The 20,873-nt window shown below is 43.3% G+C and overlaps 1 protein-coding gene across 3 annotated transcripts in view; it reads left to right on the forward strand.

The window, feature by feature from the left end:
• LOC124553665 (zinc finger protein 2 homolog) overlaps positions 1-20,873 on the forward strand; it is a 268,284-nt gene that overhangs the window by 63,053 nt on the left and 184,358 nt on the right. For 2 of the 3 annotated variants that reach the window (XM_047127547.1, XM_047127548.1), the window contains exon 2: positions 15,507-15,572. In XM_047127547.1, the coding sequence (XP_046983503.1) occupies positions 15,507-15,572 (66 nt within the window). Of the gene's footprint in view, positions 1-15,506; positions 15,573-20,873 lie in introns of those variants that run through there. The other variant, XM_047127549.1, reaches the window with a different exon arrangement.

Consider the following 20,873-nt stretch of genomic DNA (forward strand, 5'->3'; position numbering starts at 1 on the left):
TGACATTGATAGCAGAGAACTACTCCAAATGGCAGATACAGAAATACGTATCCACTTTCTCACACTATTTAATTTGAGGAGTTTGTAAAATAAAGGGCGAAAAAGATATTCGGGCATGCTGAGACCCCTACTATGGGCATCCATCGCAATATGATATGCTTAATGTTGCTCTGAAATATTACCTAAGCGATGACAAAGATTGCAGCAGGCAAATTCCTAATCAGGCTGACATTATCTTGGTGAAAATGGTGAAAAAGTTAAAAAAGTAAAAAGCTGTATGACAAGACCAGTAAGACAATAAGAGAAGCACATCTCCTAATGAAAAAGAACAACCAAATTTAAAAATTGGTTTCACAAAATCCTACTCTTTACAACCAAAATGTGTAAAATACCAGCCAGTGAAGGAAGTATGCACATTTATTTACATCACAAAATTGAAACTTATTTGTTTCACCATAAGTAGTGTCACAGGGAAGAAGTACACAGAGGTGGACCTGATGCTTCTCTGTATGTGTCAAGAGCTGCAAGGTATATGTTGGATGCAGGAGTGGGCATTGTGTCCTGGTGCTGAAGGGATGGCTGTTGAAGCATTACAGCTACATCTACATCATACTCCGCAAGCCACCTAATGGCGTGTGGTGGAGGGTACATTCGGTACCTGATCCCTCCACCCCTGTTCCAGTCGCGAATAGTGTGTAGGAAGAATGATTGTCAGTAGGCCTATGTATTGGCACTAATTTCTCAAATTTTCTCCTCGTGGTCAATACACAAGATGTATGTGGGAGGAAGTAATATGTTGTCCAGTTCCTCCTGAATAGTGTTGTTTCGAAATTTCAATAGTAAATCTCTCCATGATGCACAACGCCACTCTTGTAACATCTGCCAGTGGAGTTCGTTTAGCATCTCCATAACGCTCTCTTACCAGTTAAACGATACCGTGACAGTGCACCACTCTTTGTTGGACCTTCTCTATCTCCTCTATCGGTCCTACCTGATAGGGATCCCAGATAGATGAACAGTGCTCAAGAATCGGGCAAACAAGTGCCTTATAAGCCACTTCTTTCATGGATGAGTTACATTTCCTAAGATTCTTCCGATGAATCTGAAGTCTGGTGTCTGCTTTTCCCACTATCTCTTTTATGTGGTCATTCCACTTCACGTCGCTCTGGATAGTTTTGCCTCGATATTTTATGGCAGATGCTGTCTACAGCTGTTTGTCGTCAATAGTGTAGCTGTACAGTAGTGGATTTCTTTTCCCATGTTTGCGCAATACGTTACATTTATTTACGTTCAGAGTCAACTGCCAGAGCCAGCACCATTCATCAATTCTCTGCAGGACTTTCTCCAAATTCTTACTATCATCTGGCACTGCTACTTTGGTATAGACAACTGCATCATCTGCGAATAGCCTGGAAGAGCATTCGACGCTTTCTACTAGATAATTTATATATATTGTAAATAGCAATGGTCCTATTGCACTTCCCTTTGGTACTCCAGATATGACCTTTACATCTGTCAATTTAGTTCCGTTAAGAGCGACGTGTTGAGTTGTGTCTGCAAGAAAGTCTTGAATCCAATCACAAATCTGCTCCGATACTCTGTAAGCTCATATTTTTTTCATTAAATGGCAATGCGGGACGGTGTCAAATGCCTTACTGAAGTCTAGGAACACGGTATCAACTGAGCGCCATTGTCCCCTACGCTGTGGATCTCATGGATGAACAGAGCAAGTTGAGTTTCGCAGAATCTCTGATGCGAAATCCATGTTGATTTTTATAGAGGATATGTTCATTTTCCTAAAACGTCATAATTCTTGAGAATAAAACATGTTTCCATAATTCTACAACAGATTGACGTCAATGATATAGGTCTATAATTGTGTGGATCTGTCTTATGGCCTTTCTTAAAAACTGGAACGACCTGCGCTTTTTTGAGTCGTTAGGTACCTTTCGTTGATCAAGTGATCTACGACAAATTACTGCTAGAAGGGGAGCAAGTTCTTTCGCATAATCTTTATAGAATATTATAGATATCTCATCTGGTCCTGACACCTTTCCAGTACTAAGTGATTGTAGCTGCTTTCCAATTCCACGATCAGTTATCTCAATATCTGCCATTTCAACATTCGTAAAACAATTGAAAGGAGGGACAGTGTTATGATCTCCTGCGGTGAAACAACTTCGGAAGACCAAATTCAGTATTTTGAACTTCTCTCTGTTATCTTTCGTTTCGGTGCTGGTGTGGTCACTGAGAGAATAAATAGATGATTTTGACCCACTTACTACTTTTACATATGACCAAAATCTCTTAGGGTTTTTACTCAGGTCGGTTGACCACATCTTACTTTCAAAATCATTGAATGCTTGTCTCATTGCTCTCCTTACGCTCATTTTCACTTCAGCTTTTGTTTGTCGGCTAGGTCATTACTTCCCTTGAATCTGAAATAAAGTGCTCTTTGTTTACATAGTGCTCTTCTAACACGGCTGTTAAACCATGGACAATCTTCCCCATCCCTTAAAACCTTACTCAGAACATACTTCCTAGTGGCATATTGAATGATGCCTTTGAATTTTTTTTTCATTTGTTCTCCACATCTTTGTCTCATCACCAAATATTTGATGCTGACTACTGAGATATTCTGAAATTTGTATCCTGTCTCCCTTGCTGAGCAAATATATCTTCCTACCTTTCTTAACGTGCCTTGTGCTCACTCATACCTTCCACTACGTTAACTGATTCTATAAGTTCAGGCCTTTTTATTGCCCTGAGGTCTAAGACATTACCCTCATGACTTGCTTCTCTAACTATCTGCTCAAGGTAATTTTTGGACAAGACATCCAGAACAATGCTACATGAATCCCTGTCTCTGGCACCAGTTTTGATGGCAAAATACTCCAAATCTATACCTGGCAAGCTGAAGTGGCCCCCTATTACAACAGCATGATCAGGAAAATTACCAATGATTTTCTGCAGGTTCTGTCTGTAAGGCTCTACAACTACAGATCCAGCAACAGGTGGTCTATAAAAACACCCAATCACCATTTTTGACCTTTCTTTCATACCCAGTTTCACCTAGATTAGTTCACATTTGGAATGTGTGATAACCACGCTTGATTTTGTCGAATTTTTTACTGCAATAAACACGCCGCCACCATTGGTGGCTAACCCATCCGTACGATAAACATTCCAATCTGAACTTAAGATTTCATTGTCATTGACGTCTGGTTTCAACCAGCTTTCTGTTCCCAATACTATCTCCGCATTATAACCTTCAGTAAGCAATGCTAATTCTGAGACCTTTCCTTGGATGCTCCTGCAGTTTACTAAAATCATATTAGTCTTTTCTATCTCTGATCTGCAAGGACAAAGTTTCTCTGAGGCCACTGTGGCTGATTTAACAGGCAAAATGTCTTTGATTCCAAGGGAGGGGTCCTTCAACCTAAAAATGCCCCTTGTGCATGCCACACGTACTCTGCTACCGTAGTAGCTGCTTTCTGCATGTAGTGCATGCCTGACCTATTAAGGGGAACCCTACAATTCTGCACGTGGTAGCGGAGATTGAGAAATTTGCATCCGATACTGCCGTAGAGTCATCGCCTCTGGTTTAGACCTTTCACTCTGCTCCAAACTAGAGGGTTGCGATCAATCCTGGGTACGATACTACAAATAGACACAGCTTAGCCTGCACCACAGATGCATTGCTATTTGCCTTCACCAAATCAGCCAGCTGCCGAAAATAGCCGAGGCATCATTCGTGCCGACATATGCCACTACATGTGCACTCACTAGCCGCCGGCAGGGCCTCCTCCATATCATAGATGAGACCTCCCGCCAAACATACCAAATTCACACTGGACTTCTTTCCTGCCTCGCCTGCTATCTCCCTGAGGGGCTCCATCACCCGCCTAACATTGGAGCTCCCAATAACTAGCATACCCACGCTCTGTACTTGTCTGTACTGGGCAGGAAAATCGACTGCTGGCCCAACAGTAGAGGCATCCTGTGCTGGCTCAGAGTTATCATCAACACTGGGTAGCACCTCGTACTTGTTGCTAAGACGTAAGGAGCCAGTCACATGGCGTGCTCCCTCTTTCACCTTCTGCCCAGTGACACGTGAACCCACCACTGTCTGTCACCCACTCTGGAGTGAGGACAGACCGGTCAGATGTTGTGTATCAGAAGCCGCAGAGGCGTCCGGTTCCCCAGGAGATTCCAGTGGCACCGAAGGTGTCACAGGTCTCATTACTGGCACCTCGACATCACCACAACTTTTAACATTAGTTAGAAGCTTTCAGCTCTTTACGGACAGTAGCCAACTCTCCTTGTGTCTGGTCACAACAAGCACAGTCCCTAGCAATATTGTACCGTGTATAAAATACACTCCTGGAAATTGAAATAAGAACACCGTGAATTCATTGTCCCAGGAAGGGGAAACTTTATTGACACATTCCTGGGGTCAGATACATCACATGATCACACTGACAGAACCACAGGCACATAGACACAGGCAACAGAGCATGCACAATGTCGCCACTAGTACAGTGTATATCCACCTTTCGCAGCAATGCAGGCTGCTATTCTCCCATGGAGACGATCGTAGAGATGCTGGATGTAGTCCTGTGGAACGGCTTGCCATGCCATTTCCACCTGGCGCCTCAGTTGGACCAGCGTTCGTGCTGGACGTGCAGACCGCGTGAGACGACGCTTCATCCAGTCCCAAACATGCTCAATGGGGGACAGATCCGGAGATCTTGCTGGCCAGGGTAGTTGACTTACACCTTCTAGAGCACGTTGGGTGGCACGGGATACATGCGGACGTGCATTGTCCTGTTGGAACAGCAAGTTCCCTTGCCAGTCTAGGAATGGTAGAACGATGGGTTCGATGACGGTTTGGATGTACCGTGCACTATTCAGTGTCCCCTCGACGATCACCAGTGGTGTACGGCCAGTGTAGGAGATCGCTCCCCACTCCATGATGCCGGGTGTTGGCCCTGTGTGCCTCGGTCGTATGCAGTCATGATTGTGGCGCTCACCTGCACGGCGCCAAACACGCATACGACCATCATTGGCACCAAGGCAGAAGCGACTCTCATCGCTGAAGACGACACGTCTCCATTCGTCCCTCCATTCACGCCTGTCACGACACCACTGGAGGCTGGCTGCACGATGTTGGGGCGTGAGCGGAAGACGGCCTAACGGTGTGCGGGACCGTGGCCCAGCTTCATGTGGAGGCGGTTGCGAATGGTCCTCGCCGATACCCCAGGAGCAACAGTGTCCCTAATTTGCTGGGAAGTGGCGGTGCGGTCCCCTACAGCACTGCGTAGGATCCTACGGTCTTGGCGTGCATCCGTGCGTCGCTGCGGTCCGGTCCCAGGTCGACGGGCACGTGCACCTTCCGCCGACCACTGGCGACAACATCGATGTACTGTGGAGACCTCACGCCCCACGTGTTGAGCAATTCGGCAGTACGTCCACCCGGCCTCCCGCATGCCCACTATACGCCCTCGCTCAAAGTCCGTCAACTGCACATACGGTTCACGTCCACGCTGTCGCGGCATGCTACCAGTGTTAAAGACTGCGGTGGAGCTCCGTATGCCACGGCAAACTGGCTGACACTGACGGCGGCGGTGCACAAATGCTGCGCAGCTAGCGCCATTCGACGGCCAACACCGCGGTTCCTGGTGTGTCCGCTGTGCCGTGCGTGTGATCATTGCTTGTACAGCCCTCTCGCAGTGTCCGGAGCAAGTATTGTGGGTCTGACACACCGGTGTCAATGTGTTCTTTTTTCCATTTCCAGGAGTGTAGATATAAGATGTCAAATGGCACTACTGAGTTTGAAATGTATACAAAATGTACCAAAGGAGAATAAAGTAACACTAAAAGTTTTTATGCAGATTTCTGACTGTACTCTGAGACCACAAGCTATTAAACAGAAATAAATTTCTCTACTGGCTCTGAGCTCTATGCGACTTAACATCTGAGATCATCAGTCCCCTAGAACTTGGAACTACTTAAACCTAACTAACATAAGGACATCACACACATCCATGCCCGAGGCAGGATTCGAACCTGCGACCGTAGCAGGTGCGCAGTTCCGGACTGAAGCGCCTAGAACTGCTCGGCCACACTGGCTGGCATTTCTCTATTGAAGTTGATGTATTTACAGAAACTGATTAGAAATCTTGTTTACCGAAAAGTTACTGGACAAGATAAATACTCAAACTATAATGCACTGATCTAAACTGTATGCTGTCTACTAGTACGCAATTAAAATTTAGTGGTGTCATGGACTTCTGGCGACGGGACAGTTTACACCAGAAAGCTGACCTACACAAGGATATTCACAAGACTTATGCAAAAACAAAACCTGTGATTAATTTTCTAGCCAATAGTCTACAGAGTAAAATACACACGTATAGTTCACCTTCAGGATATTGACAATTACTTGACATATGCATTGTGGGATGGAGGAGAGTTGGTGCAGAAGACAGTGGACTTAGGGAAGTTTGTTATGGAGGTGAGACTTTGGATCATGAAAGGAATAGCTCACCATATCCTCAGGATTCAGAGACAGACCACAGCAGGAGTAGAATCACCCACATACCAGAATACTGATACACTAATTCTTCATTTTGACTTCGCTGAGAACTGACCTGTTGCTTTGCAGTTTGAAGGTACCACCGGCACACATCACAAATGTCAATATTCGCATATGTTACTCTGTCTTGGAACATCACACTGTTTTGCTGTTGTCAGTGATGATCTCATTCATTATAGTGTACATGCATGCTATGCTGTCCATGACATAGCATCTAGAGGCCATACATCTCCTAAATGTGTGTGTAACTGATGCGCAGCATCTCATTTTACAAACCGCTTTCAGCTTTATGAGATTGGAAAACACTGTACAGGAATAAAGATAAAAAGTGGATATTTTCATCAACAGGTCACAGGAAAATGCATGCGAAGGGGTAGCAGGTCTCTGCAAGCATCTTGCAAGAAGATTTATCTCCAGTATAAAGCTGTTGATTCTATAAGAGATGCTATTGCATTTGTACGGACCATATCAAAATTACTACAAAACACCAAACTCTTACCTCTAAATGAAAGTACATGAGGGGAATTCCATTTAACAAGAGAGAAGAGTGATTTGCTATGAAGCTAGTGGTAGGAATTCAGTCAAGTGACTGCCAGGTTGTATCCTGGAGTGGCATATACATTGCAAGAACAGTTCTCCACAAAATGCCATCTGTTACTGTGTGTGAAATGTAGGGACCTCAGTGTATATTAGAAGACTTTGTTTTGAGCAACTTCATTTCTGGTGTAATAATGAAAGCAATCATATATCTAAAAACAAAGATGATGTGACTTACCAAACGAAAGCACTGGCAGGTTGATAGACACACAAACAAACACAAACATACACACAAAATTCAAGCTTTTGCAACCCAAGGTTGCTTCGTCAGGAAAGAGGGAAGGAGAGGGAAAGATGAAAGGATGTGGGTTTTAAGGGAGAGGGTAAGGAGTCATTCCAATCCCGGGAGCGGAAAGACTTACATTAGGGGGAAAAAAGGACAGGTACACACTCGCACACGCACACATATCCATCCGCACATACACAGACACAAGCAGACATTTGTAAAGGCAAAGAGTTTGGGCAGAGATGTCAGTCGGGGCAGAAGTACAGAGGCAAAGATGTTGTTGAATGACAGGTGAGGTATGAGCGGCAGCAACTTGAAATTAGCGGAGGTTGAGGCCTGGTGGATAATGAGAAAAGAGGATATACTGAAGGGCAAGTTCCCATCTCCGGAGTTCTGACAGGTCGGTGTTAGTGGGAAGTATCCAGATAACCCGGACGGTGTAACACTGTGCCAAGATGTGCTGGCCGTGCACCGAGGCATGTTTAGCCACAGGGTGATCCTCATTACCAACAAACACTGTCTGCCTGTGTCCATTCATGCGAATGGACAGTTTGTTGCTGGTCATTCCCACATAGAAAGCTTCACAGTATAGGCAGGTCAGTTGGTAAATCACGTGGGTGCTTACACACGTGGCTCTGCCTTTGATCGTGTACACCTTCCGGGTTACAGGACTGGAGTAGGTGGTGGTGGGAGGGTGCATGGGACAGATTTTACACCGGGGGCGGTTAGAAGGGTAGGAGCCAGAGGGTAGGGAAGGTGGTTTGAGGATTTCATAGTGATGAACTAAGAGGTTACGAAGGTTAGGTGGACGGCGGAAAGACACTCTTGGAGGAGTGGGGAGGATTTCATGAAGGATGGATCTCATTTCAGGGCAGGATTTGAGGAAGTCGTATCCCTGCTGGAGAGCCACATTCAGAGTCTGATCCAGTCCTGGAAAGTATCCTGTCACAAGTGGGGCACTTTTGGGGTTCTTCTGTGGGAGGTTCTGGGTTTGAGGGGATGAGGAAGTGGCTCTGGTTATTTGCTTCTGTACCAGGTCGGGAGGGTAGTTGCGGGATGCGAAAGCTGTTTTCAGGTTGTTGGTGTAATGGTTCAGGGATTCCGGACTGGAGCAGATTCGTTTGCCACGAAGACCTAGGCTGTAGGGAAGGGACCGTTTGATGTGGAATGTGTGGCAGCTGTCATAATGGAGGTACTGTTGCTTGTTGGTGAGTTTGATGTGGACGGACGTGTGAAGCTGGCCATTGGACAGATGGAGGTCAACGTCAAGGAAAGTGGCATGGGATTTGGAGTAGGACCAGGTGAATCTGATGGAACCAAAGGAGTTGAGGTTGGAGAGGAAATTCTGGAGTTCTTCTTCACTGTGAGTCCAGATCATGAAGATGTCATCAATAAATCTGTACCAAACTTTGGGTTGGCAGGCCTGGGTAACCAAGAAGGCTTCCTCTAAGCGACCCATAAATAGGTTGGCGTATGAGGGGGGCCATCCTGGTACGGCATGGCTGTTCCCTTTAATTGTTGGTATGTCTGGTCTTCGAAAGTGAAGAAGTTGTGGGTCAGGATGAAGCTGGCTAAGGTAATGAGGAAAGAGGTTTTAGGTAGGGTGGCAGGTGATCGGCGTGAAAGGAAGTGCTCCATCGCAGCGAGGCCCTGGACGTGTGGAATATTTGTGTATAAGGAAGTGGCATCAATGTTTACAAGGATGGTTTCCAGGGGTAACAGATTGGGTAAGGATTCCAGGCGTTCGAGAAAGTGGTTGGCGTCTTTGATGAAGGATGGGAGACTGGTTGAAGGTGTTGATCTACGTAGGCAGAGATATGTTCTGTGGGGGCTTGGTAACCAGCTACAATGGGGCAGCCGGGATGATTGGGTTTGTGAATTTTAGGAAGAAGGTAGCAGGTAGCAGGTAGGGGTGCGGGGTGTCGGTGGGGTCATGAGGTTGATGGAGTCAGGTGAAAGGTTTTGTAGGGGGCCTAAGATTCTGAGGATTCCTTGAAGCTCCACCTGGACATCTGGAATGGGATTACCTTGGCAAACTTTGTATGTGGTGTTGTCTGAAAGCTGACGCAGTCCCTCAGCCACATACTCCCGGCGATCAAGTACCACTGTCTTGGAACCCTTGTCCGCCGGAAGAATGATGATGGATCAGTCAGCCTTCAGATCACGGATAGCCTCGGCTTCAGCAGTGGTGATGTTGGGAGTAGGATTAAGGTTTTTTAAGAAGGATTGAGAGGCAAGGCTGGAAGTCAGAAATTCCTGGAAGGTTTGGAGAAGGTGATTTTGAGGAAGAGGAGGTGGGTCCCGCTGTGATGGAGGACGGAACTGTTCCAGGCAGGGTTCAATTTGGATAGTGTCTTGGATAGATAATATTGCCCACCACACCTAGAATAGCTTTCTGTTGCCCTCCTAACCTCCGCAATATTCTTGTCGAAGCCTATGCTCCTTCTGCACCCATCTCCCTACCTTATGCCTCCTACCCCTGTGACTGTCCCCACTGCAAGACTTGCCCAATGCACCCTCCTACCACCACCTGTAATAGCCCCATAACTGGCAAAACATATACTATCGAAGGGAGAGCCACCTGTGATACGACACGTCATATACCAGCTATTATGTAAACACTGTTCAGCCTTCTACATCGGCATGACTACTACCAAATTATCAATTAGGATGAATGGGCATAGGCGGAGGGTATATACTGGCAACTCGCAATATCCTGTTGCAGAGCATGCTCTACAACATGACATTCATGACCTCGGCACCTGTTTCACCACATGCGCCATCTGGATTCTTCCCCCAGATACCAGTTTCTCAGAACTCCGCAGGTGGGAACTAGCACTACATGTCCTTGGTTCCACCACCCACCTGGCCGTAATTTATTGTAATTTGTTCCACCCCAGCTATTCTTCACTGTAACTACCCTTTGCTTCACTCCATTTTAGTTTTCTACATCTTCCATTGTCTTTCCCATCTATTTGCACCTCCCCCCCCCCCCCCCCCCCCGGCCCACTTCCGTTATGTACAATGCACTCAGCTTACTCACTCTTATTAACTTGTGCATGATGTTTTAGTAGTAATCTCTGTCTCGCATATTACCCTGTCTTCCACCTTTAAGCTCTCAGGTTTTCAAATCTCGTCCGATGCAATCCCCAACAATCAGTCTTTCCTTCTCATTCCGTACGGTAAGTCTCCTCTGACCCGCGGTTCTGGGTGACTAGAATACCCATTTTCCTAGACCTCTCCAGTCCTTTTCCTTCACCCCTCTTGCTTCCCCTTCAACCCTTCTGCCTGAAGAAGGAGCCACTGGCTCCGAAAGTTTGCCAGTCACAACAGTCTTTTGTGTGTGTGTTCTGCTGCCACTTATCTATTCATTTCTTGTGTGTATGCCAGTGGTGGGTGGGACAAATAATTAATGTGTCTCAAGAGCTATTAGATGTGACCATATCCATTATGACACCTCATGGTATGGCAATTTTTTTCAAATGCCCATCATCAACATATCACTGTGCAGTTCCCATTTCCCAAATACTGCTGTTTTTGGATCATCATTAAAACAAAAAATAAATAAATAATTTTTAAAAAATTAAAAAATGAGCTCTTTTTCAAGAGTGCACTGTTGATTGTTACAGTGCAGGTAGTTTTAATTCGTGGAATGCCATAAAGAAGTAAAATCATGACAGAAAACAAGAAAAATTGTGAATAATATCAGAAACAGAAAAATTTGTTTATAAAGCTATTTTATATATATGTAATTTTTTATGCAATACTTGAACAAAGTGAACAATTGTTTTCCCACTCACTTATGAGGATATAAAGTAATTGCTCTGACTAAGATATAACAGTTTTGCAGAACATTTACTCAAAATCAGCAATCAGTTTAAATTTTTAACTGACAAGATTTTTTCTACCTTGAGAGTACCTAGGCGTAATATAAAATTTTGTCAAATCTTCCACCACAAAATATTGCCCACTCTGATCGCACATTCCATAAGTACAATGACCAATTAACAAACAGTTCAATTTTTAGAACATTCAGGACAGGGTTTTTTTTAGAGAAAATAGGCCCCTAAATCATAAAGAATGCAAAAATGTCAGATCCTCTCATCTTTATATAAAAATATTTTGACAGTTTAAGAATTTCAGGTATTAACGTCATATCTCAAGACAGTTAACATCCTGTGACTATTCATATTTTCAAAACATAATTTTTAAATTTGCAAAATTTTGTAGTTTATTTTTCCAAATTAAAGAAGAAAAGAAGTTCAGAAATGTCTATATATTAATCATGTCTGATAGTATTGTGAACAAGGTTTATATTAAAAATAATTTCAGATTTCTATCATGTGTAGTTTTTTATCACAATTATATTTATTTTCCCTTGCATTATGACCCCCCCCCCCCCCCCCCTATGAACCATGGACCTTGCCGTTGGTGGGGAGGCTTGCGTGCCTCAGCGATTCAGATGGCCGTACCGTAGGTGCAGCCACAACGGAGGGGTATCTGTTGAGAGGCCAGACAAACATGTGGTTCCTGAAGAGGGGCAGCAGCCTTTTCAGTAGTTGCAGGGGCAACAGTCTGGATGATTGACTGATCTGGCCTTGTAACATTAACCAAAACGGCCTTGCTGTGCTGGTACTGCGAACGGCTGAAAGCAAGGGGAAACTACAGCCGTAATTTTTCCCGAGGACATGCAGCTTTACTGTATGATTAAATGATGATGGCGTCCTCTTGGGTAAAATATTCCGGAGGTAAAATAGTCCCCCATTCAGATCTCCGGGCAGGGACTACTCAGGAGGACGTCGTTATCAGGAGAAAGAAAACTGGTGTTCTACGGATCGGAGCGTGGAATGTCAGATTCCTTAATCGGGCAGGTAGGTTAGAAAATTTAAAAAGGGAAATGGATAGGTTAAAGTTAGATATAGTGGGAATTAGTGAAGTTCGGTGGCAGGAGGAACAAGACTTTTGGTCAGGTGATTACAGGGTTATAAATACAAAATCAAATAGGGGTAATGCAGGAGTAGGTTTAATAATGAATAAAAAATTAGGAGTGCGGGTTAGCTACTACAAACAGCATAGTGAACGCATTATTGTGGCCAAGATAGACACAAAGCCCATGCCTACTACAGTAGTACAAGTTTATATGCCAACTAGCTCTGCAGATGATGAAGAAATAGATGAAATGTATGACGAGATAAAAGAAATTATTCAGGTAGTGAAGGGGGACGAAAATTTAATAGTCATGGGTGACTGGAATTCGTCAGTAGGAAAAGGGAGAGAAGGAAACATAGTAGGTGAATATGGATTGGGGGGAAGGAATGAAAGAGGAAGCCGCCTTGTAGAATTTTGCACAGAGCACAACTTAATCATAGCTAACACTTGGTTCAAGAATTATAAAAGAAGGTTGTATACCTGGAAGAATCCTGGAGATACTAAAAGGTATCAGATAGATTATATAATGGTAAGACAGAGATTTAGGAACCAGGTTTTAAATTGTAAGACATTTCCTGGGGCAGATGTGGATTCTGACCACAATCTATTGGTTATGAACTGCAGATTGAAACTGAAGAAACTGCAAAAAGGTAGGAATTTAAGGAGATGGGACCTGGATAAACTGAAAGAACCAGAGGTTGTAGAGAGTTTCAGGGAGAGCATAAGGGAACAATTGACAGGAATGGGGAAAAGAAATACTGTAGAAGAAGAATGGGTAGCTCTGAGGGATGAAGTGGTGAAGGCAGCAGACGATCAGATAGGTAAAAAGACGAGGGCTAATAGAAATCCTTGGGTAACAGAAGAAATATTGAATTTAATTGATGAAAGGAGAAAATATAAAAAATGCACTAAATGAAGTAGGCAAAAAGGAATACAAACGTCTCAAAAATGAGATTGACAGGAAGTGCAAAATGGCTAAGCAGGGATGGCTAGAGGACAAATGTAAGGATTTAGAGGCTTGTCTCACTAGGGGTAAGATAGATACTGCCTACAGGAAAATTAAAGAGACTTTTGGAGAGAAGAGAACCACTTTTATCAATATCAAGAGCTCAGATGGCAACCCAGTTCTAAGCAAAGAAGGGAAGGCAGAAAGGTGGAAGGAGTATATAGAGGGTTTATACAAGGGCGATGTACTTGAGGACAATATTATGGAAATGGAAGAGGAGGTAGATGAAGATGAAATGGGAGATAAGATACTGCGTGAAGAGTTTGACAGAGCACTGAAAGACCTGAGTCGAAACAAGGCCCCAGGAGTAGACAACATTCCATTAGAACTACTGATGGCCTCGGGAGAGCCAGTCATGACAAAACTCTACCATCTGGTGAGCAAGATGTATGAGACAGGCGAAATACCCTCAGACTTCAAGAAGAATATAATAATTCCAATCCCAAAGAAAGCAGGTGTTGACAGATGTGATAATTACCGAACTATCAGTTTAATAAGTCACAGCTGTAAAATACTAACGCGAATTCTTTACAGGCGAATGAAAAAACTGGTAGAAGCCGACCTCGGGGAAGATCAGTTTGGATTCCGTAGAAATGTTGGAACACGTGAGGCAATACTAACCTTAAGACTTATCTTAAAAGAAAGATTAAGAAAAGGCAAATCTATGTTTCTAGCATTTGTAGACTTAGAGAAAGCTTTTGACAATGTTAACTAGAATACTCTTTCAAATTCTGAAGGTGGCAGGGGTAAAATACAGGGAGCGAAAGGCTATTTACAATTTGTACAGAAACCAGATGGCAGTTATAAGAGTCGAGGGGCATGAAAGGGAAGCAGTGGTTGGGAAAGGAGTGAGACAGGGTTGTAGCCTCTCCCCGATGTTATTCAATCTGTATATTGAGCAAGCAGTAAAGGAAACAAAAGAAAAATTCGGAGTAGGTATTAAAATTCATGGAGAAGAAGTAAAAACTTTGAGGTTCGCCGATGACATTGTAATTCTGTCAGAGACAGCAAAGGACTTGGAAGAGCAGTTGAACGGAATGGACAGTGTCTTGAAAGGAGGATATAAGATGAACATCAACAAAAGCAAAACGAGGATAATGGAATGTAGTCTAATTAAGTCGGGTGATGCTGAGGGAATTAGATTAGGAAATGAGACACTTAAAGTAGTAAAGGAGTTTTGCTATTTGGGGAGCAAAATAACTGATGATGGTCAAAGTAGAGAGGATATAAAATGTAGACTGGTAATGGCAAGGAAAGTGTTTCTGAAGAAGAGAAATTTGTTAATGTCAAGTATAGATTTAAGTGTCAGGAAGTCGTTTCTGAAAATATTTGTATGGAGTGTAGCCATGTATGGAAGTGAAACATGGACGATAACTAGTTTGGACAAGAAGAGAATAGAAGCTTTCGAAGTGTGGTGCTAAAGAAGAATGCTGAAGATACAGTGGGTAGATCACGTAACTAATGAGGAGGTATTGAATAGGATTGGGGAGAAGAGAAGTTTGTGGCACAACTTGACTAGAAGAAGGGATCGGTTGGTAGGACATGTTTTGAGGCATCGAGGGATCACAAATTTAGCATTGGAGGGCAGCGTGGAGGGTAAAAATCGTAGAGGGAGACCAAGAGATGAATACACTAAGCAGATTCAGAAGGATGTAGGTTGCAGTAGGTATTGGGAGATAAAGAAGCTTGCACAGGATAGAGTAGCATGGAGAGCTGCATCAAACCAGTCTCAGGAATGAAGACCACAACAACAACAACATGACATTTTCACGAATAGTCTCGTTTAGAGAGGTCTAAAACATTTTAACAGAAAATCGAGATATTTTAGTGTTTGAAAGGTGCCTTGTTGAACTTCAGTACATATTATTTTCAGAAAACTTTGAAATAATGATGAGACACATTCGCTCTTGACCTGTATGATTTGAGATGAAATCGGTCAAAGATGGTGCATCAAAGATGTCAATATTTTCAGTATATCATTACAAAAACTGTTACACAGCTCATTTATTGACAAGTCGTTGTGTTGATACTACAGAAAATTTTCCGTCTCTAGACTGAGATGAGATAAAATGTCCGTTAAAAACAGTTTTGCAGAAGTTGTGGTGTCCAGTGAAGGCTGTGGAGTAACTATGTTTGTTTTGCTGTTGCAGATTTCTCCTGTGCCCAGCAGCAGCGGCAGTGCTGCTGATGACTCCGTCAGGGTCAAGCAGGAGATGGTGAGAATGCGTGCTCCTCACTTTTATGGACCTCATTTGAAACAATTTGCCTTCTTTCCAGCAATCATAAAAAGCATTATAAAAGTCTGTAAAGTTTGCTGATGCAAAAATTACCAGCTGCTAAAACTGTTTTACGGGACCCAGCAGTGGTATGAGGGAGAGTTTGAAAACAAATGAAATTTCATTGTATTCAACAGCTGCGCTCTAATGTTTTGTAAGTTGATTACTGGGTAGTTTCTTGGATTTACTCAATTTCTTTGTTAATTAACATCATCTAAAGATTTAATTTACGCCAAAATATGTGTTTGATTAGAGAACATTTCCGGGCTATGCTTTTGCACGATTAAAATCATCATTAATGCCTAAACTGTGTTAAGATCAGCTTAGAAATGCGCTCGTTGAAGAAGCAACTAATTATACGAAGGTAATCCCAAAAGTAAGGTCTCATATTTTTATAAGTGCATAGACCTGTTTATTTCTTCAATGGTTTTCATTAGTTTACAGCTTGAACATTTAGCTATTTTTCGAAATAATCACCATTTATGTCGATGCATTTTTGTAGATGCTGTGGCAGTTTTTGTATGTCCATGTCATACCAGCTTGCCGCCATGGTGTTCAGGAAGTTATGAACCTCTTTCTTCACCTCGTCATCGGAGCTGAATCACTGGGACCACAATTAACGCTGACAGGTACTGTGAGACTCTGAAAAAACTCAAACAGGCAATTCAGAACCGGAGAAGAGGAATGTTGAGCAAAGGCGTACACATTCTCCACGACAACGCTCGCCCACACATTGCTCGGCAAACCTTTGCTCTCCTGCAACAGTTCCAGTGGAACAAAATCACCCACCCACCCTATAGTCCTGACTTGGGGCCCAGTCACTGTCACCTGTTCCCTAGGTTAAAAGGACATTTGGCCGGAAAGCGATTCAGCTCCGACGACGAGGTGAAAGAAGAGGTTCATAACTTTCTGAACAGTATGGCGCAGAGCTGGTACGACATGGGCATACAAAAACTGCCACAGTGTCTACAAAAAAGTATCGACAGAAATGGTGATTATGTCAAAAAAATAGCTAAATGTTCAAGCTGTCAACTGATGTAAACCATTGTAGAAATAAACAGGCCTATGTACTTATAAAGAAATAGGAGATCTTACTTTTGGGATTATCCTCATAATTGGTGCTAGGAATTCAAGAGAAATCTGTTTTTTCTCTGAGGTGAATTTCATGATGGCTATCCTAGAACTGCTGTTACTAGTGAAAATATTGCCACTGTTTGAGCAGCGCTCGAAGAAGATTGACAGATGTCTTACATATGCATTTGAGTGACATTGGGCATTGGTATAATTCTAATCTAAAACATTTGACATCAAAGATGTTGTAGATGTCTTCCACATGGACTGACTCCTGATCATGGAACAACAGTGCATTGATTGCTGTAGAAAAATTCAGAGGTGGAACTTCTTGGTTGGAATACCATTACTGGTGATGGATCTTGGATTCTTCTTCTTCTTCTTCTTCTTCTTCTTCTACTTCATTAGGACCCTTTCGGATCACGTGTGGCTTGTTTTGCACATCTTCTTTCTTCCCAATACCTCTTCATTCTCTTGCTTTATCTGTTTCTTTCTTCTTCTGTCAAGACAACTTTGATTTTGGTGTCCGACCACCTGTGATGATCAACCAACCCTTTATATTTCTCCCTGTCCTGTACTACTGCCTGCAGATTTCTTTCTCTTATTCCTACAGCCTTCCAGTCATCACTGACTTCCTTCACCCAGTTGTTTCCCGTATGACATGCATTCCATATCTTCTTAGTCAACATCTCATCCATCCTCATGATATGCCCAATGAATTGTAACCTCCTGTTCCGTATCTTGCTCAACATGGGTTCAATATTTTCATACAGTTCCTGTCGTGTTTTGTGTATCCTGTATCCCCATGTTTTTTGGTGCCTCATATGTCTCTCAAAATTTTCCGCTCCTCCTCCTCCAACTGTATACAAGCTCTCTTGCCAAGTGTGACCATTTCTGATGCATACAGAGCAGCACTTCTTACAGTTGCTGTGTAATGTCGCAATCTGGCATTCCGTGCCAGATTTTTCTTGCCATATGTGCTTTTCACCGCATACCGAAGGTTCTGCAAAAGCTGTGCTCTGTCTACTGTGCTACCGTTGCTCTGTATGCCTCTAGTTATCTTCTCCCCCAAATAATGAAAACTGTTGACTTTCTCAACCACTTGGTCATCTATCTTCCAGTCAGACTCAGTGTTCAATGTCTTGGTCGTCTTATATGCAATCTTCAGCGTGACCTTTGCTGCTGTTTCGGCTAGATTTTTTTAGTGCCGTCTTCGCTTCTTGTTCTGTTTCATTTAAGAGTGCCATGTCATCTGCAAATGCCAGGCAGTCCACTGTTGCATTGTTTGACATTGTACCATATTTGGACACCTTTGATCTTCATATTACTAAATTACTGGCCATGCTACAGATGCAAAATTTAACTGACAGGAAGAAGATGCTGTGATATGCGAATGATTAGCTTTTCAGAGCATTCACACAAGGTTGGCGCTGGTGGTGACACAACGTGCTGACGTGAGGAAAGTTTCCAACCGATTTCTCATACACAAACAGCAGTTGACCGGCTTTGCTCGGTGAAATGTTGTTGTCATGCCTCGCGTAAGGAGGAGAAATGCGTACCATCACGTTTCCGACTTTGATAAAGGTCGGATTGTAGCCTATCGCGATTGCGGTTTATCGTATTGCGACATTGCTGCTCGCGTTGGTCGAGATCCAATGACTGTTAGCAGATTATGGAATCGGTGGGTTCAGGATGGTAATATGGAACGCTGTACTGGATCACAACGGCCTCGTATCACTAGCAGTCAAGGTGACAGCCATCTTAACCGCATGGCTGTAACAGATCATGCAGCCACATCTCGATCCCTGAGTCAACAGATGGGGACGTTTGCAAGACAACAACCATCTGCACAAACAGTTCGATAACGTTTTGCAGCAGCACAGACTATCGGGTCTGAGACCGTGGCTGCGGTTACCCTTGACGCTGCATCACAGACAGGAGTGCCTGCGATGGTGTACTCAACGACGAACCTGGGTGCATGAATGGCAAAACGTCATTTTTTCGGATGAATCCAGGTTCTGTTTACAGCATCATGATGGCCGCATCCGTGTTTGGCGACATCGTGGTGAACGCACATTGGAAGCATGTATTCGTCATCGCCATACTGGCGTATCACCCGACGTGATCGTATGGGGTGCCGTTGGTTACACGTCTCGGTCATCTCTTGTTCGCATTGACGGCACTTTGAACAGTGGACGTTACATTTCAGATGTGTTACAACCCATAGCTCTACTCCTCATTCGATCCCTGCGAAACCCTACATTTCAGCAGGATAATGCACGCCCGCATGTTGCAGGTCCTGTACGGGCCTTTCTGGACACAGAAAATGTTCGACTGCTGCCCTGGCCAGCACATTCTCTAGATCTCTCACCAATTGAAAACGTCTGGTCAATGGTGGCCAAGCAATTGGCTCGTCGCAATATGCCAGTCACTACTCTCGATGAACTGTGGTATTGTTGAAGCTGCATAGGCAGCTTTACCTGTACACGCCATCCAAGCTCTGTCTGACTCAATGCTCAGGCGTATCAAGGCCGTTATTACGGCCAGAGGTGGTTGTTCTGGGTGCTGATTTTTCAGGATCTATGCACCCAAATTGCGTGAAAATGTAATCACATGTCAGTTCTAGTATAATTTATTTGTCCAATGAATACCTGTTTATCATCTGCATTTCTTCTTGGTGTAGGAATTTTAATGGCCAGTAGTGTATTTAGTTTTCTCCACTGTCTCACTACTTCATCCTAAACCAGGTTAAATAAAATTGGTGACTGTTCATCCCCTTGCCAGACTCCTGTTTTTATTTCGAAGCTGTCTGACAGCGTACTGCGATGCCTAATCCTGGCAGTAGAGTCGCTTAATGTTTCCTTTACTATTGCATGTGTTGTAGCATCCAGTCCTCTATTTTCTAACACATCAAGCAGAGTACTTCTGTCAGCTGAATTGTAGGCCTTTTGGAAGTCCACAAATGTTGCTGTTGTCTTTTTTCCTTTCCTGTTTCTGTGTTCTATTATCCTTTTTATTCCAAAAATCTGTTCTGTACAGTTCCTCCCTTTTTTAAAGCCACACTGGTACTCTCCTATTGACGGCCAGAGTTGCTCTTCAACTCTGTTCAACAAGATTCTTCACAAAACCTTGTACCCTATGTTTAAGAGAGAGATGCTCCTGTAGTTATCCAGTACTTTCTTGTCCCCTTTCTTGTATAGTAGTATTGTAATGGCTTCTTTCCTGTCTGTGGGTATTTTTGTATTTCTCCGTTCTCTTGGATTCATTGTTATGATCATGAAAAGAAAAGTCAGTCGGTTCCACATAGGTCTTTCAAATACAATCTAAGACTACAGAATGGTTCAAGTGGCTCTGAGCACTATGGGACTTAACATCTATGGTCATCAGTCCCCTAGAACTTAGAACTACTTAAACCTAACTAACCTAAGGACGTCACATAACACCCAGTCATCACGAGGCAGAGAAAATCCCTGACCCCGCCGGGAATCGAACCCGGGAACCTGGGCGCAGGAAGCGAGAACGCCACCGCACGAATCTAAGACTACAACAGTCCAATGAATTTGCAGTGATTGTAACAAGTTAGTTGCAAGCTTTTTTTTCTAAAATGGGCAATACTGATAGTTACACAAATAACTGTTTACCACAGATTTTTGAAAAAGTCCATGAAAAAAAACTTCCATCATAACACATCATCATGAACTGCAAAGCTGATAACTTAGTATCTGGATGTCCTAAAGGTCTCCACCATACGGATCTGACCTAGTACCTTGTGATTTCTTTTCATCCCAAAAAATTAAAGATAAAATGCATGGAGCCACTTTTTTGTCATAAAATGAAGTAACAGAGTATTATAAAAACCTGGGTTGTCAAGTGCCTCAGAAAAAGTGGCATCATTGCTTTGAGGACTGGTTTCTTTGAATGCAAAAATGTATTGATATTGAAGGGGAATATTTCAAAAGCAATAAAATGATTTGACTTTTTTAAAGACAAATTGTTGTTTGATTTTCTGAGAATGTTGAGTGTTGCTCTCATATTGTTGGCCACTCTTTAGAAATTGTAATGTTTGCTAATGGCAGAAGTATGCTGATAAAGGGGCCAATCACATTCATAGCAGACACAGACACTACCACTAGAATAATGGAACAGGCTCAACCAGTTCATACTTGACAT

Source organism: Schistocerca americana, chromosome 11, assembly GCF_021461395.2.
Source record: "Schistocerca americana isolate TAMUIC-IGC-003095 chromosome 11, iqSchAmer2.1, whole genome shotgun sequence".
Lineage (NCBI taxonomy): Eukaryota > Metazoa > Arthropoda > Insecta > Orthoptera > Acrididae > Schistocerca > Schistocerca americana.